This window comes from Netta rufina (assembly GCF_964035555.1).
Source record: "Netta rufina genome assembly, chromosome: 14".
Classification (NCBI taxonomy): domain Eukaryota; kingdom Metazoa; phylum Chordata; class Aves; order Anseriformes; family Anatidae; genus Netta; species Netta rufina.
The window spans coordinates 4,938,207-4,962,148 of NC_140137.1; the positions used below are offsets into that span (position 1 = coordinate 4,938,207).

Consider the following 23,942-nt stretch of genomic DNA (forward strand, 5'->3'; position numbering starts at 1 on the left):
CACGTCTGCTGTCAGGTGTTGGCTGTCCTTGTCTGGAGTGAGGGCATGGTTAAAGTGTCTCAATTAGGTAAACAAAACCCATAACTATTGTTTTCTTTAATGTGTGCTGGAGATGTTGACCAGTATGTAAAGCTTAAAAGGGTTTTGTCAGTGTCAGCTTGTAAAAGGAAAGGTCACAAAGATAAGCTTGGTGTCTTTGTTTCTGAAAAGGCTGTTTCAGCTAGATGCTGCTGTAGACGCTGCTGTTTCACCTTGTGTCTTTTGTGAAGTGGAGGTATTAGAGGAGCTGTTTTCCTAATGGTCTCTATATACCAGATGAATATTTAGGGTCTATCTTGTTACTGAAGGAGAGATCTGATGTGTGGAAGCTTAAATAGTTGCAAATGCTTGTGGTGAAATGCTAGCAGACTAATGCTAAAGCAGCTGAGGAAAAAAAAAAGGCTTCCAGTTGTGAAAGACTAGTTAAAATCTAAAGAACTGTAACCAGTTGTGGCACATATTTGTTCTCTCACCTACTTAGGTGCCTTTTCAGGTACACTAACTCTTACTCCAACTTCTCCTGCAGGTTTTGAGTTGATTGCTTTATTGTATGCCAGCATGGAGTATGGACGGTATAACAACAATGTAGTTTCTTTTTTTTCGAAATTTACTCTGAGGCAAACTAGCTTTGAACCTGAGGTATGGTTTTTGCATGAACATACAAATTCATTTGGTAAATTTGATTCATATATGGTGTGAAAAAGGAGAACAGGGAAAGTTATTGAGGCTTTGAAGGATTTGCTGAACTTCTGTCAGTCACTGTCATGTCTAAAGAATTAAAGTGTTGCACTTAAAAACACACAAAACTAAATCATTTACATTCAGTCCTAGAAACAGAGTTGGAAAAGTCTTGCTGGCTCTGATCTACAACTTGTGTGCACTTTTTGTGCTGAGTGCTGTTTATTGCTTGTGTAGGGAGCAGGATTTGCAACCATGAGTGAAGTGCTAAATTCCTTGTGTGGTGAACAAAGAAAAGTTTGGTGATTAGAAGGTTTCAAGAGTCACTAAGCTGAGCAAGAACATGTTTAGTAAGTAGAAAACCTTGGGATTTAGATTTGTATTTACACCTTATGGCATCAATGGCTATATTTGTGCTTAATTATTTATTTTGAGACTGATCCTCCTCCATCCAAGTGTGCCTTCCTTTGGATATTTCTCTGACCTAGTCTTGGGAAGCATTCGGTGACACATACTACAAATTTCTTCATAGTCTGTTTCACTTGTTAATAGTTGTCTTGTTAGAAAATATTTTGGATCATTCGATACCAATCTGTCTTGCAAAAAATTAGTCATTTTTTTCTTCTACTGTTAATGGATGTGTTGAGTGATTAATCAATAAAATAACATTTTTTTCTAATTTAGTCAGCTTCTTCAAACACCTTAATAAAATCTAAACATTTTAATATTCATGTCACTTTCTTCTGTATCTTTCAAATTATCTGCATTGCCATACTTCAAATTTGATATACATATTTATTCTTCAGCTGAAACCTTTTTATTTTTGGTGTGTTGCACACAAGCATTTGCTAATACTTCCAGCACTACTCTCCTTGCAGTGTTACTTAATGTTTAATTTCTGGTTTTACCTTTATGCCTTTATCTGTTCCGTAAGTACACATACCTGACATTACTTTCCTTAACGTAACTGTGCATTAGATCTTTTCTGCCCTGCTTTCTAATCTAGGATTTGTTTTTATTGAATTTCATCTTATCTCAGACCATATATCCAATTTGTTGTTTTCTTTTAAGGAATATTGCATATGTTATAAGGGAAAATTGTTGAGGGGGAAAGGGTTATAGCTTAGGAGGTATTACAAAATGCTTCTCTTGCTCTTTCACACTTTTGCTGGTGTCCAGAATGGCAGCTGTAGTAGCCACAATACCGAGTTAGCGATGGAACCTACACTGCTCACTTTCAGGAGTCTCACAATGATACCAAAGTCTCAGTGACACTTGACTGGCAGAAGGGTGAAATCTTTGCATTTTCAGTGACTAGCCAAGCTTATGGCAGACATTCACATCATCACTGGGATGACTTCTTAACAGTCAGTGTCTTTGTTCCCATTGGTGTAGCTCTGATCGCACATTGGTTTCAAATATTGGGACCTTGTTTGTTTAGTGCCTACCTAGGCTACTAGAGAGGTAAAAGTTCTTTTGTGGAGTATTGGGCCTTACTACTTTCTCCACACTCTACCTTGTGTACTTCAATATTTTGTTAGCTTTCTTCTACAAGCTTTTTAGCAGACAATTGAGTTCAGAAGTACCCCTTCTAATGTTAGATTTAGATACGTTAAGCTGTCTTATGTTGTGGGGATGGGCAGTGTGCCTCAGTTTCTCATTTATAAAAGTAACTGTGTATGCTCTAAGGAAATTGTTTGAATCTTAAACAAATTCATAAGAATGTTTGGTTTTATAAGAAATAGGTTCTCTGGTTTGGATGAGCTCTATCTGGTTTAAAGTCAAAAAATTAGAACAAAACAATTGCAGAGACAAAAAATACTCTTGTGGCTTATTCAGCTTAACTTTTCTGACTGTCCCTAAACCCCCAAAGCCTTTGCAGCAGACTCTAGAATGGGAGTAATATTCTGACTTTTTTTCTTAACTATTCCCTCCGCTGCCCAACCTAAAGCTAATATAGGTGTCCTGAAAATGAGAATTTAAGTGAAATACGATGTTGGATTTCTTCTATGCTCTCAGTGATTTGACTGTAGTTGTATTTTTGTGCTGTCAGAACCATGGTAAGAAAATTCAGCAGAGTTCCTTGTCGTTATAATCTTCGCAAGTATTATTACCAGAAAGAGCAACTACATATTCTTTGATGTCTTTTAGGTCAGTGTTTGTTATCTTTCTAATTTTCCCTTTTACCATTAGCTACCTGGGAATAGATTTTCTTCTGGGTTAATAATGTCTAATTGTGCATCTCCTGATATCCTACCAAGCTTGCTGTCTCCTATAAATTGGCCTGATATGGACACGGACACTGATAATATAATGAATTTGGATTGCATTCACAATTTTATTTTCTAAATGGGTATGGTAGACAAAAACTGATGAAAAGAAGAATGAAGTAACTTTGGCTTAGTATTCAAAACAATGCATGTTGAAATAGACTTGTGAATCTGTAATGTACTAAACAAAACAATATCAAAAACCGTGCAAAGATTTTTTATAATATGATGCCAGAGTTCATAAAGGCAATGTTAAATTTCTGCAAAGACCAAGGACTGAGAGCTATGTTCTGTGTCTACTCATTTAGAGTATATAGTAATCCCACTGATAGAAGAAGAGACAGCTCCATGAAATAGCTGGTTGAATATACGTCCTTCTGCCTATAACAGATATTTAGCAGCTTATTCTAGTGAAAAACACTTTTGTGTACTAAAAACAAACAAACCTCCACCACCACCAACAAAAGTACACAAAGGGGAGAATGTTATTGCTAGGCTAATAAAAGAGAAAACTTAGAAGCATCTGGTTCTTTTCTATAAAGTTGAAAAATGCAAAACTTTTTTTTCATGTACTTGTTTTTTTGTTGTTGCTTTTATTTTGATGTCCTTTATATTCTACAAGCCCTCCTAGTCACTCAGATTGAAATTGTAATAGTTTCTTTGAGTCGATCAGATGTGCAAAGGTTGGTCCTATTTGATTGCAGTGATCATCCACATTTTTCAGTAAGGCCAGCCACCATCATTTTCCCCTAGATTTGAAACTTCTGGGAATAACCTGTTGCATTATGAACTCTGAGCATTGTTTGCATTGAGTTCACAAGTTTCAAATCGTTAATGCAATGACATGGCCCAGTGAAGTGCCTGCATTTGCCTTTGAAAATAGCAGAAAGCTCATGTCCACCTGCTGTTTTTCAAGTAATATTTTTTTACAAGCTGGTTGAAGTTATAGGGCATAAATGAAACAGAATTATCTCTTTATGGTTTCCTTTACCTGGGACCTTAAGGATCCTAACAGGAAGAAAGCTGCCTTAAGAGGGAGCTGGGGAGTGTTGCTAAGATGCAGCACTCCTTTGTGTACTTCTGATTTCAGTTTGGTCTGTCAGAAAAGCAGCCTACAGTGTTATGAAACAACATGAGGCCAGCTATTCCCAGGTGCTTATCGATGTGTTTGTATGCTGTGATCCTCTCTCTGACTTTTCCTGCACCTTTGCTGTTGCCTCTGGTTTGCTTTCTAACCTTCTCTCCTGCTAGGGTTGGCAAGGAGACAGTGTTTTAAGGTAGCCTGATGTCTCCTGTTTGTATCCTAAAGATTTTTCTCCACTTTGTTCCTTTTTATATGACATAAATATGATGAATAACAGTTGAAAACTTTGTCAGAAGTTCATTTAAGGTCTGTTCTCAAGTGTTTTCTGTTAACCTCAACTGGTACAGAAAGTATTCTGCACTTCTAAAATTCAGGTGACTACTTGCTTGTTTTCTTGCTTCCTGTGTAACCTAGACTGGAATTTTCTTCATTCTGGTCCCTTTAAAGCAGAAGTTGATTCAGATTAACACTGGAACTGCTTTTCAGGTCTCCTGTCCTGTAGCAGGCCACATATAGGATCAAATAGCACTCTTTTTGATCAACTAAAATATTTGGAGATAGGCTGTCTGTGTACTGTCGTGTGGCATTTCCATGATAATAACTGTGAAAAAATAAATGGGTAGATTTATACTTCTTTACCAATCCTGTCATGACTTGTCATTGTAAGTGAGCGTTCTTTTGGGTGGTATAGTTGATAACACGATTAATGCTAAAAGGTAAATTTGGCATAATTCCAATTATGGCCTTGTGAAATGATATTTCACAAATATTATTTACAGTGTTTGTACAGGGTAAGCTGCTTTGAAGTTCTTAATGCCAAAATTTCTGAGAAAAGTTTTTAGTATGCACCGATCTTTTACTATGTACCCAAATAGTAGCGTCAGCATTTGGGGTGTGCATGTGTAACAGGGGCCAGAGTTTTGTTGGGAATGTTTTGTGAGGAATTTAGCAATTCTGTGTAATAGCGCTGTTTTCTGCTATGGTTTAGATGGCTTTTATCTATCCACTGGAGGCTATTTCAGGATAAATTGACAGCCTGCACTGTATCTTTTTACTCAATCACTTCTATGTGCAGAGTGCCAGTAGTATTTTCAGAATAGCACTTATGATAAGGAAAAAGTAGGCATAAATGGCCTGCTGAGAATTTATTGATACTCCTAGTTCTGTTGATCAGAAGCCTTGCCAACACAGCAACTCAACTGACTGCTTAGTGAACAGGTAGAGCCTTTGCTGATCAGAGTATTTCTCCTTCTCGGAGATAAAAATAAGAGTTGGTGACTTGAGGATAGAAAGAACAGGAGCTAAGACAGCTTGTCATTGCTGAATCTTGTCCTGACAGCTGCCTTAGCAGAATGCATTTGATAAACTGTGATTGACAAAATACTTGAAAACTGCAGCTTAAAATTGATTTCATGGAGCACGTGAAAAGTAGACAGGATAAAGTAGGAACAGCCCCTATGAGCACACAGAGCTGTCAACATGCACATGACTTCTTTTAAATTTGAAAAACAGAGAGCTGTAGGGAAGCCTAGGCTGTCCTAATATAATTATCAAGATCATTACTCTAATTGAGCCTTCATTTGAGGCTAGGACATTACACAGTATTTGGTGCATATTTATTGTACAAAATATAATGTAATTTAATTCAGTTGTAGAGAAGGGGTTAAAAAAAAAAAAGCAGCTACTAATTGTTCTGAACTTGTAGAATCCATACACTTTTTTTTTTTTTTAAGTTATGTTTAATACTAAAAAAATAAAAGCACAGCAGTGGACTGCATTTTAGTGGCTTATTTTTCTGGTCTGAGAACAATTTGAAGTTGCTCATTTCTGCAAATGAAGCTCAGAATTCTCCAAAAGTGAACCAACCCTTCTAATGCATCTTCTGCACAAATGGAGGCACTCAGAGGACTCTATTCCTAAATGGGTTGTCTTTCCTATTCCAAATCAACATCATCTCTTTAATTGTCTACATAAAATGCTGTTTGTCATTCCACAAGGTTATGGAAATTCATGACAGTGATTCTGTATAAATGTTGGGGTGATTTTCTAGGTACATATGTATACATTTGGTTGCCAAAATAAGACCTACAGAACACTCCTGATATTCCCAACTGCAGAGTGCCATAGCAGCGAGCAGGAGAGCACCGTAACCTCTTTTGCTTTGTAGACTGCAGTACCAGCCGATGCATTTGTTGGTGTTCATGCTATCTCACATTTGCATTTAAATTCCTGTGAAGGAAAGATGAGATAGAGGAAAACAAATGATGCTTATTTGCTCTTCAGCTAAGCTCCTATTCAAACTATGACTTTAAGAGAAAGAACATGAGGCAAAACTGCCTATGCATTCTCTACAAAGCAGCCTATGTCTGTTCCATCTCCATCAGACTTCAAAAGGACATATTCCTGAGGTTTTAATGAAAACATAAATCAAGGGGGAATAACTAAAAATATACTGAAAATGAAAAGGAAACTAGGTCACCCACCACATGAATCAGTATTTGTAACTTAAATAGAATGTTTTGCAGTCTTTTTTCACATCATAAATACCCTTCTGGTACATGCAGAAAGTATTTTCTATGTTTATTTACTCTAAAATGTTATCCCTTTTGACTCATTCTTTCTTAATGCTTTCTAACAGTGCACAGCATGAGCTTGTAATGTGTTTATGTATGTCTGTCTTACCCAGGCAGTTCTTCTGCCTCTTATATAAACTGTTTGGTTTGTAGAAACTGGGCAGAGTCCTTAAGGCTAGATTCTGTCTTTCATAAAATGGATGAGTATATCTACCACCAGCATATGTTGAATGCAGAGGGAGGCAGCTACCGTGATGTGTAAGGTAAACAGAAGTTTTTGCACAAAAGAGCTGAACTGGTCTGTTTTTATAAGTGTGCTGCAGTCTCCCGCTGCACTTTGTTTTTCCATCCATGCAGCAAACTGCATTTTTTTGTTATTGTTTTTAAAAATGAGCTGGAGAAAAAAGATGTGGAGCATGCTGACAGTTTTCTATATGCCAGGGGTTATCCAGGGTAGTGAAGACAAAGACAGACAGGGAAACATTTCAGGAAGAATCTCATGATACTGAGTGACTGGGAGAGGAAACAGCAGGTGAAATTCATAATTGATGAGGAAATGTGATGGACTCTGAATTGTCTGTTATTCAGGCAAGCTGTGTTAGTGCTGGAGCAAACAATCTGAAGAAAGGACATCCATTCAATATTACAGTAGTGTTTCTTACAACAAACAAAAGAAGCTGGTATAAAGTTTATGAACAAAGTTCAAAGAACAAAACAGAAAACGTCATTACTGCCGTTGCATAAGGGTGGGGGCTGCCTGTACCTCAAATGATATGTCCAATTCTTCCCCCTATGTAGGAAGAAGGGCTTTGTAAAACTGTAGAAGGTATGAGTGGGTGGCATACCCAAAGTATGGCAGCTTCCTTGTTAGGGACAAATTAATAGTTTAATACTCTTTAGCGTAAAAAACAGTGGTCGGTGACATTTGAAATCTTTGCAGTGGTGAATGACATAGAGCGTGTCAATAAGGAATGATCATTCTCTGCTCTTTTGCCTTATGGGAGCTGCAACATAACATTCAAGTAGTAAATGCAGATCCGATATAAACTGAATTTATACATACAACGTTCAGGCAAGTTGTTGGACTCTGTGTCTGGACTTTGTAAATACTAACATTTTGCAATTTATTTGTTCCAAGAGTGAACTGAGAAAAAAACAACCAGGGCTGTTGAATAAAGAATTTAGGAAATCTGAAACACAAAATCCGGCAGTTACAGGGAATATGGGAATACACCGAAGGATTTTCATTACACATTTACATTACTCTAGTTTTAGGCTCTTCCTTAGGCTGGAGATGTGATAAAAGATCATTGATCTCACTCGCTACAGGTTGTACTTATGTTTTTTTTTTCAAAGGGTCCTGAGAATAAATTCATTTCAGAGCTATCTGATCTCATTATAAAGGCTGAAGAGATAATTGATAAAATTTGAGGTTAAATTCTCTTCTTTAGTGATTTTTCCCAAACAAATAATGCAGTAGAATGATGAGTTGGTCTCCTTTTACTTTCATGAATTGTGATAAACTAGAATTTACCAACTACATTACTTGAAAACTGTAATTAGATTTTTTTATTTTTTGTATAATAGAATTCACTGCAGAAAGAGGTGGGTGAGGCTCATCAAGTCAACTAACTTGACTTAACAATTTAAAAACAAACAGTGTAATTCTTAACAAAGAACATAACTATATAATGAGAACGTCAGGTGCTGAGTGATATGTTAGTTTCTGTTTTAGTAAGCTCTTTTGTTTTGTTTCGGAAGGCATTATTGCTAAAACACTGGTCTCAGTCACCAGCTCCCTCAGAGCTCAAGTGTATTGGTTCTTGCTTTTTTTTGTTCTTTTTAGGATTCTTTATATTTTTAGGAAGCTTCTTGATTTTTGAATGAGCAATGGACATGCTCAAGGCATGTAAGATGTTTAAGGGCTTATGCAATACTCAGATCATTGGGGAAAAAAAAAAAAGTGTGTCAAGAGGACTGATAAGGTGACACTTCAGTCCCTCTTACCTCTTCTGTCCACATACTAGGTTTGCACTGTTTTTTTGACATAATTAATGTTTTGTTGGTTTCGTTTTGGAGAGGTAGGAGGATCCGACACATAACATGTGGTTATAATGATATAGCACCATCAGAAATGTATGCTTTTACTAGAAAATTTTCTTTCCATTGTTTTAAGAATTCTTTAAGATTTTATTTCACAGATGTCGCAGTACTCCATTCTTCTGACATTAGCTCATGGGCTAAAAGCTAGTGCAGTATTATCAAGAGCAGCTAACTTTGTTTTTCTTCATTTACTCACAAAAGAAGTAGCAAAAGTAGTATTTGGCAGCTAATTTTTACTGTAGCATTTTGGTTGGCTTGTTCTTTCTGTACGCTTTCAAGTTGAAAAAGTACAGGATATCAATATGTATCCCACAATGAGGAGAAACATTTTAATTATTTTAAAGCCTTCTATGTACAGTTTGTACTCGGGCATTTTTAGTGTGGTGCCAAATGTGATGAAGAACAGAAGTAGGTGCTTTGATTGAATTGTTGATTGATTGTAGCATAATACCTACAGTCCCCTCTTAAATTTCAACTTTGTACCTGTCCTCTTTTGTTGTAAAGCTTGATTAATGTGATAATTGTCACCATATTTATATGAAGGCCTTTTTTTTTTTTTTTTTTTTTTAGTGATTGTTTTGTTTTGAAAGAGCTGGATTTGGGGAAAAAAAAAAAAATTGGTACAGACTTTCACCAGGAGCTGTGTTATATTTCAGTAATTAAATCCTCCCCCATTAGCCTAATAATTTAGATAACGGTCTTTGCAGGATTAAGTCCTTGGTCTAAAAATATATTTATTGGAACAGAGGCTGAACTAATAGTGATATGTTACTTGGGAGAAATTGTTGCATGAAAAAGGTATTAAAGAAAGGGAAGGCAACCTTACAGTAATTCTACTTGTTATTTGAAATGTTCCTTAGTTTTTAATAAATTATTCCTGTGAGAACTGTGGCTTATTTTTTTATAAATTATGGGGATATTGACTCATAGTTGACTCATTGACCCTTACAGAGATACTAGCTCATTGCCAACAGCCTAAAGTGGCAGTGTTCAAGCAGCCCTCACTTTAAAACAAAGCAAAATAAAATCCGAAGGAAACAGCATAAGGAAGGAAAAACTGAAGCTTCACTTGCAAAGGTTTTCTTTTGATGCAAGTCAATGACTATGTTTAATAAAGACAATTACATATTTTTAAAATTTTTATTTTTATTTAGAAAGTATTGCTTGATTGTTCAGAGGCATTTGAGAAGATTAGTCAAATTAGTCCATGATTTTGAAGTGGTATTTTGAAATTGATTGAAACCCCCTGTGCAGATGTCTTTGTTTGGACTTGAGAGGCCTTTATTTAATTCCCTTTGGAAATAAGACAAGAAACCATTTAATTTTACTCAACTTTTAGTTTTGGTATACTTTAGGTTCCTAAGTGTAGACACACTTTACTTCCACACAGAGAAATCAACGTATCTATTTGCTTTTCTAAATGCTGATCTGAATTATGCATGTCCACATGACTCTAAGGGTACTACAGCATCATAGTGCTTTTGTTAGTCCATAGGAAATGAATATTTGTAGTTTAAGTCCTGTGCAATTGTCTGTTGTGTAGCTAATTGCTTATTTGATCCTGTATAGGAGACACAGACAATGCACTTGGAAAATCCAACTCCTGGCATAGTAGATTTGTTAATGGCAATGTTTAGTAATATTTAGGACATAATAAATACCTACGTGAAACAAATATTCTTCTAACTAATTTTGTAAGCTTACCTTTTGTAGAAGACTATGGTATATTTGGTGTTTAATTCACTGGAATATAATATGCTTTCAAACAAACTTGAACCACTATTAGACCATTTTCCTTTGTAGTGTTTGTCAGCCTTGCGTGAGTTTTTGTCGTTAACGTATTTAAGAGTATACTTGCAAAGGCAAAATATATTGTGGGTGCTTCGTGTTGGAGAAGATTTTGGCTGGAGAACAGGTAGTACAGTATGCACATACAGCTTTTTCAGGTTTAATTGGTTTGGTGATATGCTTCCCGGGAAAGAAAAATCAACACAGCTCTTGTAAAAGATCAAACAAAATATCAAATATAAAATGTGTAATAGAATGTAATAGAGAAAATAGCAGGCAATTCTGTCAAGACTATATAAGAAATGAAAAATTGCATGGCTAGTTCATATTTTATGGAACAGTTCATATTGCAATACTTTTGTGCATGGCTTTTGTATTACTGTCTTCTAATTTCTCCATAATCATTATTTGCCTCCAGAAATAGTATGCATGTAGGTTAAGAGTACAGTACTTTTATGTCTGTTCAGTATGCTTGATCTCAAATGTTAGGGAAGAATGTGATGCATAAACAAAAATGAAAAAGGTTATTCCAGAAAAATGTGGAGTTTCAACCTGCCCAGTACTGACTGTGTTTTGTTAGTTGTTACAGGTTTTGTCCTCTTCCTTGAAGCACATAAAGATCAGAAATGTTGAGCAAATAGCAATGAAAGTGTACTGAGGCGTTAACAGGTCAACAGCTTGTGCTCATTACAAGTGCTCCATAGGCAGGAAATGAAGGACAATGGCAAAGGACCGCAGCCACGTCAGTGTGACAGAAATGGAGCCAGTTCCCTACTGGATCGATTCATCTGTGGAACTACTGGGCAGGGGAGAGAGGCAGCCTGAAAAATTAAGGGTTTTGGTAGGAATTTTTTAATGCTTCCAAAGGGCTATTTACAAAAAAAAATAAGCCAGCTCTCTACTGTTTATTACCAATAAAAATTGGATTGTGCCATTTGGAAGAGGGGCAATGCAAACAGAACACAGGAGGACACTTAGGCTCTGATTGTATTTGGAGTTCCACAGTAATTTTCAAGATGAATGCCAATGAAGGGACTTAAGAATTACAGGTGGGAAAAGGAGATATCATTAAAAAGAAAGAAAAAGTAATTAATTTACAACATTATCATTAAAATTTTATACATTTAAAATTAGTCATAAATAATGTGTTGCTATCTTAAAGGTAGAGCATATGGTATGTTTAAGAAGCCAAACTTCTAGTGATGTCTTTTGGGAAATGTTAAAAAATGGAATTCCAGAATGCCTGACTGGACTAGTAAGGGAGAAAACAGTGCATCATTGGAAGCATCCATCATGCTAGGACTGTGATGGGGAAAACTCCTAACGAGAAAATAAATGAGGGGGGAAGAAGAAGAGAGGGTCGTGCTTGTTTCTGGGTAGAAACAGTTCTTCCTGACTGTTACACCAGCTCAAGAGAGGAGCAGAGAACCAGAAGGGCCCTGGCTGAAAACATGCTGTTTGGCACTGAGCCTCACGCTGTCCGTGAGGTGTGTGCTGTGCTGGGGGGCCGGGGCTGTGCTGCTGTGGGGTCCTGGCAAGCACAGGCACCTCTGTGCTGCCGGTGGCATGGCACGGAGAGAGGGAGGCGATGGAAGCGGGAAGTGGCAGTGCCTGGCTTCACCAGCGCTTCCGTGGCACCGCAAGGAGGCTCGCGGTAGGCCTGGTCAGTGAGCCTGGCCTAGTGGAGGCCGGCTGGGGTGTGAGGGAAGTGAAGGGGGTGCTAGAAATGAACCGGTGGGTGGACACAGAGGAGTAGTTTTTTGCAGAGGGTTGTTAAAGGAGAGGAGAAGAAAATTTTGAATGCTGTGTGAGAGACGAGTGGCTTGTCTGGGTGTCGTGTATGTTGCAGGAGACCAATTTTGGCGTTCCGGTATTTGTTGTCTTGTTTTTCAAAAAGTTTTGCAATTATTTAAAATTAGCTGTGTCAATATTGATTTTGAACTTGAACTGAGATGAGATACACTGAGCTGAAAACCATTATTCCTCTTTGAAAGTAAGGTGTGGAAAGCAGATTTCTTTGAGTCAATTGCTGTAGGAGCAAGTGGACCTCTGGACATGGGGGATTTGTGTTTTAGAGGAAAGAAAACAGTAAATTCACAGGGGCTTTACTTCTTCCAGGTGTGAAGTGCCATGTATAATAGGGCATAAAATTAACTTAATGATCTAAAGATTTACTTACAAAACCATTTTTTTTCCCTAACTTGACAGGGGTGGATATTGTAGGTCATAGTATACGTCTGATGATTGCAAAATCCTTTACTATCCCTTTGAGATTTTTTTATAAAAGACTGTGCTGAATCTGAATAATAGCCTAATAAATAGATTAGTTAGAACAATAGTCCTCTTGAGGATGTTTGATTCTGAGTGTAGCTGCTAGAGATAACCCTAAATGCAATTAGGCTTAACTCCCTGTGAGTGTCAGAGCAGGGTAATACCCATAGAGACTTCCCTTCAGATGACACTAAAAGTATCTCAACATTTAAATAATTCTTTCCTTTGGGCATTGGTAGCAAACTTTTTTTTTTTTTTTTTTTTTTTTAATAATTATTGGAGAAACAAAGCTTGGAAACTTATTTTTGTGACATTAGTTTTAGATGTTTCACATCAAAAAGAGGGATGATGGCTCAGCTTCCTTGGGGGAACAGTTGTCATCCTCATCTGCGCTCTTTGTAATTGTAAGGATCAAATATCCCGAGGTGGCCACAGATAGGGAAAGAGAGAAAATAACAGACTCAGTAACATACACAAGCTTCTAAAGGGCAATGTGATAAAATGTCAGTCAACATTCTGTTGATGGATTAATTCTGTTTTTTTCCTCTTGAAACAGAAATGAAAGTAAAACTTGAAATGAAAATCAAAACATTAAAGACTTCAAAAAAAAAATGCATATTGTAGAGCATAATAATATAGCAGAAACTGTAGAACTAAAAACTACTAAAATTGTTTAATTTTATGTACCACAGAAGAGGGGAGCTTCTTAAATCAATTCCGTGCTTTCCATTTTGATACCTTCCTACATATCTTTTTACTTAAAATACATATATATATATATAAAATATGAAAGTAAAATACAAATATATGTATATATAATATGGAAGTAGTCAGTGTAATATTTGGTGGAAAATTCCTAGTAACATCAAAATGATGAAATTTGTAATGAATTGTTTTGATAGTTACCAAAGTTTTTATATCAAGTCATTGTACTCTGCACTTTGTATATCTCTGGTTCACTTATTTGTAGTATTATTTTTCAGTGAAGAGATCCTGAAAATCTGTTATTTTCCTTCCTTGCTGTTAAATCAAAAGTCTGTGCCATCAAAAGTTAAGCTGAGCTAATGAGACATGAGCTAAAACACCTGAAAATGATTTACAATCACACAACATTAAACTTTAATTTCATGTGTGGCAAGGAGGCATTTAGACAGGTTAGTAAACTATCTGGTTTTTATTGTTGGTAAAGGTATAACTTGTCCCTTAAAATTACAATTTACCCTGAAAGCCAGCAATGTAAAACTGAGAGCCAGAATTCTTTCACAAGATTTCTGTGTAGTCAGGTTAGGTCAGAAACATTTATGCTCCTCCAAAATAGCTAATATGTTGTCTTACATCTTTTACATGTGAAGTATTACTTCTGTTTTTCAGACATCTGGTTTTATAGCTTTGTGTCAAGATAGCTGTGTGTTTTTTGTTGTTGTTGATGTATTTTTTTTTTCCTCCTTCCAAGTAGTAAATTACTGTGGTATACAGAACATGTTTTCAGTGCTGATTCTAGTGATTCCTGGGTGCAAGATTAAATTATTATCCTATTAATTAAGCACTTGGACCTGTGATGCACCAAGTAAAATAATTTCCCAATGAAGCCTTAAAGGCAACAAGAAATGAGAATTGAAGTGACCATACATTAATTATTAGGCTTCTTGTCATAATGGTTGTTGTAAGGAAATCCATGTAAATATATATAAAAAAAATATATAGGTTTTATGTCCTATTTTCTACCTCTGGAAACTATTGGTTTTTATTTTGAAATTCAGTGGTATTTTTCAATGCGTTTTGTGCTTTTCAAATGTAAGAGGATCTCATAATTGCTTCATTTTCAAAATCCAGGTTAATGTAAACTAACTGTACACTAGAAAGCTTTTGTTTTGTTTTGTTTTTTAGTCCAAAAGAAAGGCGGTTAAAAATTAAGTATTATTTTTCTTACCTATGTTAAAATCTGGCTTCCTAAAACTGGGGAGTTTTTATGAGACAATGAAAAAAGATTGCTGACCTTGCTGCACTGCAGTTTCACTGGTTCGTGTCTGGTTGCAATAGAATGAGCCTGATTTTGTTGCCAGTGAATGTGAAAGTCATCATGCTGCTGCAGTAAACTTGATCGAAGAAGTGCTTTGTAACAGCTGAAAGTCTGTTTTCCAAATGTATCATAAAAGACTGCATTAAGATAATCAAACTGATCTTTTTAGAGGAATATAACATGTTCCATTACTGATTAATAAATAATACACTGAAAATAGCATACTATGATCTTAAATACTTACTGTACAACAGGTATGGAAAAGTCTTACGGACTTCAGGTTAACTTTTAATGCATGTGCCGTATACAGATTTGTAGCAACATTTGAAGCAACATTTCACCAGTAATATTGCATCTCTACTCATCTTGCTTCTGTATCTGGTCAGATATCAAGGATAAATTTCTGTCTCTAGATCGTAATAAGTACTGTATTTTTCTTATTCAGAGATGTATTGGGTGGGAGGAGGTGAACCATTCAAATGGCTGTATTACACCAAAGCTGAACAAAATGGAAGAAAAAGAGGAAAAGAGCCATCTCTAAAATGCATTTGTTTTATTTTATTTAGATTTTCACACACACCTTTCTGAGAAATTGAAAGACAGACAGACAAGCTGGCAGCAGCTGGCTGAGACAAAGAACTCTCTAATACGTAAGGTTTTTATCTTGCTTAAACTGTATTCCTTGTAAACTTAGAACCTAGTTTAGATTTTGTGGGTTTTGCAGTGATTGCTATAGTTCTGTTTATCTTCTGCTTTTTAAGTATTTTGGGATTGTTGTGTTGTTTTTTTTGTTTGTTTGTTTGTTTTTTTCCTTATGAGTGTTTCTATTCTGTTGGATACATGTGGTCTCTCTCTACTACTTGTTTCTCTTCCATTTTTGAGTATTACCTCCCTGACTGAACTAGCATAGGGTAGGTTTGTGTTAGGAGTCTTCAGTGGGTGGAGAAGGAGCTGCAGCTTTCCCAGCTAACATTGTTACGTGGGACTGGGCTTTGTCACGGAGAGAAAATGAACCAAGTTGTGTGAGAGGTCCAGGATTTGGGTGCAAACAGGCAGGAGTTGAAAGCAACATCATACCTGTATTGGCAGTATTTTGAGAAGGGCAGTTACATATGTTTTTTCACATTGTTTGAAGCTTGCACGTGATGCATGTTGCTTCAGAGATTCTTATATCTGACTTTTTCATGAGAGGTGTACTGGTAGCTGTATTCATCTCAATATGAATTTTTTGATCTAAGAGTTTCATATTTAGACAGTCTTTTTATTATTATTATTATCTGGGGGGGAGAATCTCCTCACAGATTGATAGCTATTCTGAAGTATCACTACCTCCCCCTCCCTCCTCTTCTGTTTTCATTTTGAAAAACTCCCTTGGGAGAAGTAGGGTATTTGGAAAATGCTTTCAATATCCTTCTTACTAGAAGAAAAAAAAAATATAAGCTACAGTAATGTAAATCCAAACATATCTTGAGGTATTTTACTACAAAAATAATTATTCCATTATATCTTCCTTCTGATGTTTCCTAAATTTCAGACATGATTTTCATTCATTGAATAGGTACACTTACACTTTCTATTGTATCAGCATGTCTTCTTACTGGTTTAGCTTGGGCCATTTTTTATAAGGTCTTCTGTCCTCACGAAGACCTGTATTTTTGCCCTATATTTACCTGCCTGGTGAGATGAGAGACATATCCTGATTTTTCATCTGTGACCTAGTACGTGCGCAAAAGGCTGTCTTTCCATTTGAGTATCTTGTTTAAGCACATAAGCAAATGCTTTGCTGACTTAGGGTCCTAACCAGGACAAAAGTTCTGTTACTTAACATTTAAATGAAACTTGAAAAGGTTTTCTCACTACCCCCTATTTGCTTTTACTCTGATATATTTCTTTCTGTTGTCACTTGATTGTTGGTGAAACCTGGTGAATGGCATTGGGCTATGAATCTCTACTAGTGACCGAGCAAATAGTGGGACAGTTTCTTCCATCAAAGTCTGGAAAGCGCAGAGCATCTGTGATCCTGCCATAGTTAATGCAACCCAAGAATGCTTGGTTTGTTTTCAGACTGGAGATAAGGACCTTTTTATATTGTCATGCTTCTTAGAAGAATGGAAGCCAGAGCTTTTAGTAGAGTGATTAAATTTCCATAACTATTACAATAGTAAAAATTTGTCCCAGGTGGTATGTGTATGGTTAGTAATAAAGGTGAAAGTTGTGTGAGGAATGGAAATGATCCAATATAGATCTCTGCATATCTGAAGCATTCATGATTATTGGTATTGCAGAAGTGATTTTGGCACAGCTAAAGTGAATAGGTTATGCTATTTAGGCTGTATTAAATCTCAAATAATAATACTTGAGTGTATTTTCCAGGATCACAGAAAGGTTTGACCCTACAAATTGCTTCCATGTGAATCCTGTCTTTTTGTATTTGAAGCTTTGAAGCCTTTTTTCAAGTATTGTATCCCTTCGGTTTAGTTCTTTCCCCCAAGAGCCGGATACCCTTCCCAATTCAATTTTTTTTTTTTTCTTATTGCTTTTAATTTTTAGCCTTGTGTTTGTTTAGGACTCTAGAATTCAAGAAGTACACAAGACTATACTATGTAGAAATCAAAAATATTTGACAGCAGTACGAATTCTAATCACTGGCTTGACAATAAGATGTATTTAACAATAATTCAACTAAGAAAAGCAATAGAAAAAAATAGAACCTTTAATGACTTTAATGTGTCTAAGTATTTTCATATATTGTGTCTACTATAGCTAGTGAAATAGTTAATTGTATGGCAAGAAAAGGTGCAGTGAGCTTATAGCTCACTGCATTGATGTCAGAGCTGGCATTGATGTCAGCCAGCTCTGTTATGTTAATAATTCAAGGGAATTGACCAAAGCCGTGCTTTAACTCCAGTCCTTTTAAAAAGTGCCATAGGATATTTTACATCAATCTGGATGCTGCCAAAAAGAGACAGATGGCACTAACCTTGGTTTAAAGCCTGGGCTGGCTGAGAATGCATCCAAACAGTGTTGCAAAGCTTTCAGTGTACATGTTGGGTAAACAGAAGAGGAGTCTTTGTATCACTGTAAGTAGAGCCCTCAGATTTTTTTGTTTTAAAGGTATCCAGTTATCCAGCCTGCTCAGTTAGTGGGTGGATTGCTTTGCTGTGTAGTAACAAAATGGGAGATGTCTTGATCTATTCAATGTTCACTAAGGAGAAGGATGCTGTTGTTGTAGACAAAAACGTTTTGCAAGAGGTAATGGGAAGAAAGGAGGTTAAGTGCTGAACATGGGTATTACAACGGGCAGAGCTTCAGAAACACAGGCAGGATTGTTTGCAGCTCTGTGCTCAGGCTTTTGAAGGAAAACAGATAAAAGCCTCTTGTACAAAAATCTCCCCTTCCTAGTATCCAGAATCTCCAGAATCTCACTTTTTGTGACTTCCAAGCTAGGAGAAGAAGAGTTCTTAGTAAATAAATAAATGCATGGTGGGAAAAAAAAAAAAAAAAAGCATTCAGAATTTAAAAAACAAACACTACATTCTGGGTTTGTTTTTAGAGTAAAATAATGTCATGAAAGCTCATGGTATTATCAAAATCATTACTAAATTAATTTAAAGCATTCAGATAGTGTATGTTGGTCAATATGTAAAACCAAAAGAAGAAATGAATGATCTGCTTAGGGTATGATTAGAATAGGACACTAACAGATTTTGTGCTTCTCATTGAGTAGCGAAGATAACAGGATCAGTTCCTTGTAAAGAGTGGCCAAGCCAATCTGAACATTAAGTGCAATGGTAGACAGCAGGCAGGGAAAAGGACTGAATATAGAACAAGGTAATTAAAGTATTGTAGTGCAGGAACAGAGGTTGTCCTGGCAGTCTGTCTTCTATTTCCTATCTTTTGGTTCCCTTTGCAGCCATTGTAGTGCAGTTTGAGCATCTTCACTGTTTGTTTTGACATAATGATCTTGGGTAAACTGTGAACGTATAAATCTGGACTGGGATTCAGAGACTATGGGCTCTGCTGCATGTGTAATCCTGCCAATGCCAAAAGGAGATTTGAATGGCTGTACTTAGTAGGCTATCTGTTTGATATGTTGTTGCAGCAAGCATACAAATATCTCAAAGACCTATGGTAATCTGTTCTATGCAAGTAATTTATTGAAGTAATTTTGGGACATTATCAACTGAACCGTTATGATAGGGATTGCACTTTTTCTGAGGGAATTAAATGGATTGGGTATTATCTTGTTGTGTTTATGGTGGCTAGAACCAAAATGCAACAGGTTATGTGGGGATTTGATTTAGGTGTCTAATCTTTCTATGGCTTGACATTTAAAATCATCAGTGAAAACAGTATACTGATGTCCAGTAACCTTCAGATACAAATAGATTATTTTACTTTGTTTAAAATTGTATTTAAATGCTGGGTATGGACACCGAGGATGGAGTTTGTGGGAATTCTGTTTACATCACAGTAGTGACGAAATTATTTTGCTGCTTTCAATGTGGATTTGTTTTACTGAGGATTGTATTGGTTTGCATTTTGGGGAGGTGTTCTGGTTTTCTATTTTAATGTAAATCTCTGAAAAATAGATGAGCAAAATCTGTTTTTTATCGCAGCATTTTAATAAAGATTTCTTTAAGTATCCAAGCCCAGATTGTAGAATTGCTCTTCATGCAACATGCTGTTTTGTTAAATAATCCACTAGAGCACGTAAATCAAAAGTGTGTGATACAATAGTAAGGATGTAAGAAATTCTTAGGGGCAAATAAAAAGCTTTTGCAAATTGGGTCCTAGAAGAAAGCAAGCTGATAGTTATACCAGGTGCCCCTCCTAGGGGCAGACTTAACACTTGTTAGAGAATTTGTCTTGAAAACACCAGTGTTTGAAGTAGAAAATTTGCAAAATTTGCTTGAGAAACAAAACAGATTGTGTGTTGAAAGACTGAGCTGCTAGCAAAATACTCTATCATGTCAAATTTATACAAACCCATCTCCTGTGTATTGCACCATGTCCTAGAAAACTGGAAACCATGAAAACAAGTGCTTATATTTTAAGGAGTTCTGTGACAGCTTATAAAAAATAGCTTTTTCACTTTTTACATGAGGCTTCCACCTTAAAGAAACTGATGAAATAGGTGGTAATTTTTAACACAAGCAGTGACAAAATAAACACCATCTGCTAGTGTTGACTTATCCCATAGTATTCTCATGCTGGGTGATTTTATTTCACTTTTTTTCAGAAATAGTTAATGACACATCTGCTGTGCGGTGGAGGTGCATTTTGGGTGATTAAATGTGGACATAACTTCAGGGAAAACGATAATGAAACTTTCAAGAAACTGAAGGAAATACTAAACTACTCAAAAGAACTCATGAAATATATAGCTATGTTGATTCCTTCCTTTTTAAAATCTTATTCTTGGATCTAAAATATTAAGCATGTATTTATTCTTTCAAAATACCTGGTTATCAGTGAAAACTTCTCACTTGCTATTTATTTTATCACAGCAAACATTTTTCCATGATTTGGTTCCTAGTCCTCTAAGCAAGCTTAGTTTTCTGCCAGGTCTGAGAACCTGGGGCTGTGAAGACAGAGCAGGTTCAGGTGTCGTGGGGGATCAGCATCATGTTTGTGTACGTGGGAGAAAGTACTGAAGGGAGCAAAACATAGTATAGTCATTGCAGCTGCAGTGCTAAGTAATGAGGTTTGTCTTGAGACCAAGCTGAATACTGTATGATAAGAAATTCCATGTATGTGCAGGTTTTTGTTGTTTATTTGGTTACGTCTTTGACCCAGAAGAGCAGCTTCTTCCCAAATGGCCGCAGCATTCCCACCTTCTCGTTCTCAGTCAGCAGGGATTTACTTGGAGGAATCCCCATTTAGCATTAACATAATGATCCACTATACGAAACCCAGGCAATTAAGCTGCTAAACCTGTGTTTGCTGTGCCAAATCATATGTCCCCATCCTATTATCAACATAAATAGAGTTTAATAAATCCAAAACCTGAAATGTCGGGTTCCTCCAGATGGATGGGTGGATGTTTGATTTTGAGATTTTGAGAGAGAAATTAAAGCCATGGCTTGAAAAGCTTAGAAAAAAGCCTTAGGCTATTTTACTGTCTAGTAGGTGGACAAACAGGATGGACTCCACGGTGGCATGAATTCAATCTCTTATCTGTCTAAAAATGTAAAAGTCTTAAGTAAAAATAAACTCAATGGCTTTCTCTTCTGCACCCAGGCCTGTTTAATGACATAAAATCATTCTCCTCTTCCAGTTTTCACAAAGCATTTTGACAAGTCGTGCAAGTAAAAGTATGCCCAATATAAATATATCCTGGGAAACAAACAAACAAACAAACAAACAAATGAAAAAGAAAAAAGAAAAAGAAAAACCAACATATAAACAAAGATTTTAAAAGGAATTGCTTTTTTTTTTTTTTTTTTTTTTTTTTTGGGGGGGGGGAGAGGTCCTAAAACATGGTGAGTACAAATGAAGCTTTGGGTTACTTGCTAATGAACACTGGCTATGGAAATATGGAAATACTGATAGAAATATGTTGTTTAATTGTAAACTTCCATACCAGTAGCTATTTTATTACTTTATTCAAACTTCAGTTTACTATTTTGGTTGTGAATGTGTAAAAAGCAGTGTCTGTGAAGCAATATATGATTAATGTTGACTGTTCTGATGTAAGATTAAAAAATAAAAAGACAGCATTCTGACTTGATTTAGTGGGTTCTTGTCTTTGCAGACGGCATAGTAATTAAAAATTGGATTGGGAATTCATGCAAGTTGCACTAAATGTATACTGCATATATTAGCAGGAATTTAAAGTCATCCCATGTTCTTTAGCAGTCATAAACAGATATGCATAAGTTAAATAATTATATTAAATATTTTTGACTTGACCTGATCTCTGTAAATATTGCATTTACAAGTTATGAAACATCTTTGAAAGACAGCCTTATGGATGTGTAATATCATTTATGTTAATCTGAAGCCTTCCCCAAGCAGCTGTGCAAGAAGTTAGAGGGAAGAATCCCGTCCTTATTCATATCCATATGTATTCTGTGAAACTTGAGTGAAGAGGAAGATGAGAACTGCTTTTCTTCTTTGGTTTTCAGATATTTTTTTTGTAGTAGCAGTGTCATAAATTTCTGATTTAGGTTTACTTATATCCACTGCTAGGGTGAACGTAGAGGGAGTGTTTGCATCCTAAGCGCTGCTTCCTTTGTGAATTTCCATGGCTAGCTATTACGACAACTTTGTTTCGTTTGGATTGTCAACTGGACATATAACATGCGTTATCCAACCTAGATCTGCATCTTGGCAAAAATTTTGTATTGTCAAGTGCTATCACAGCAAGAAAACCAGAATTGAATGCATTATATTTTTTAATATAGGGTAAGAGCAAGGAAATGATGAGAGTAAATTATTTTAAACTGTTACTTGTGAACTGTTCCCCATGTTATGCTGACGATGTGTAACTGTGTTCAGAAGTTGTCAGAGAAAGGCCAAAGATTTTGATAGAAATGTAGATGGTGGATAGGACTACTGTATCTGAAGAATTAAATTTCTGGGGGCAATAAGCAATGGTGAAAAGCTGAGACTTCTACAGCACGCTTCTTGATATCCGGATCCTTCCCGGGACATGTCAGTTGAATGTTTTCATCCTTCTTCACATTATTTCTCCTGCCAGGAAGACTTATATCCAGTAATGTTTTCATGCATCTTCAAAATTGATATCCTTAAACAAGATCATTAGGAGTTAATATTTGAATCCAATATAATTGCTTAGATTTTATGAGGAAAGGAAGGGTTCAATAGACCGAATGTGCTTCAGAGACAGGGTTTTCTGTGGTGTGCATACTCATATTTTATTTTATTTTGAATTAAAGTTTTGTTTCCCAAATCCCATACGGCTTGAAATACCTGGTTCTGATTAATGAAAACATTGAATGTGGCGTTAATGCCAGGAGGCCCCAAAAGGACTTACTGAAATGTATTGACATAATCTTTTTTAAATAAAACTTGATTTTTATTTGATTTTTAAATAGCGTTTGGAAGTGGAAAATTGAGTGTGTGTTGGAAAACTAAATGATCTGCTTCTACAAAGAATGCAGGTGGCCTCTGTCTCTTTAGATTCCAGAAATCTCCATCTGTTATCTATCTAGCTTGCAAAATCCTCTGCCTTTTTTGAGCACTGCAACTTATTCACTGTTAGGAGTGGGGGCATTGGTACTGTTTTGCCCTCATTCCACTCAAAGGATACTCGGTGATTCTCAGGATTAGTTGTAAATGTTGCCGCTGAGTTTGAACTTTGAGTTTCTGTGTCGTGTGATAAGAATAATATCAATTATTTGGGGGAAACATATACCACTGCTTCTCTTGAAAAGTAAAGACAGCTTGTGCAACTTCCAACAGCTTAATACACAGTACAGACTAAACCATATGGTCTGATGCACCAAATGCCTCTTTTAGTCACTAGAATTGACATATTAAGAATAATAAGACATCTCTTCTTTTAGCCACTGTCAGGACTCATTCTCTTTCTAGAATGCCTTCTCAAAATTAACAAAAGAACAGCATTTGCAATCAAATTACTCAGCGTCTTCTGCTCTCAGCAGTAAGCTTTGGATCCTTCATTTACAGACCTAATCCAGAACTGATTTCCTTTCTTGGTGGTTCTCTGAACATTGCGTTTGCTTATAAGTGTTTGACTGTTTTTTGTTGGTTTTTTTTTTTTTTTTTTTTTTGGTGTGTGTACTTTATATATATATATAAATATATATATATATTATAAATACAATGCTAAATATATATATATTATATATATATATATATATATATACACACACACATAATTGAGAGTTCCATACATCCAAATTTTGTAGCATAAGTTTAGGGTTTGTATCAACATTGTCCTGAATACAGGAAGAAATGAAGACTAAGCCAGGAATTTAAGACCAGAACTGCTATGACTGCACACCACTTCTCTATTCAATAAAGGCTTAAAGTATTCAAATTCTGCCAAGGGAGGCAGAAATGAAATAAGGAAAGTGTGTTTCATCTGGATACTGATGAATCTAAAGAAGATAGATAGGCCAGGC

General features: G+C 36.0%; 1 protein-coding gene across 6 annotated transcripts in view; it reads left to right on the forward strand.

Moving 5' to 3' along the window:
• TENM2 (teneurin transmembrane protein 2) overlaps positions 1-23,942 on the forward strand; it is a gene marked incomplete at both ends in the record, with an annotated part of 523,490 nt that overhangs the window by 208,077 nt on the left and 291,471 nt on the right. For 2 of the 6 annotated variants that reach the window (XM_084295547.1, XM_084295548.1), the window contains one exon: positions 15,393-15,476. The exons of the other annotated variants lie outside the window; for them this stretch is intronic. In XM_084295547.1, the coding sequence (XP_084151673.1) occupies positions 15,393-15,476 (84 nt within the window). The remainder of the gene's footprint in view (positions 1-15,392; positions 15,477-23,942) is intronic. 6 annotated transcript variants of the gene reach the window in all.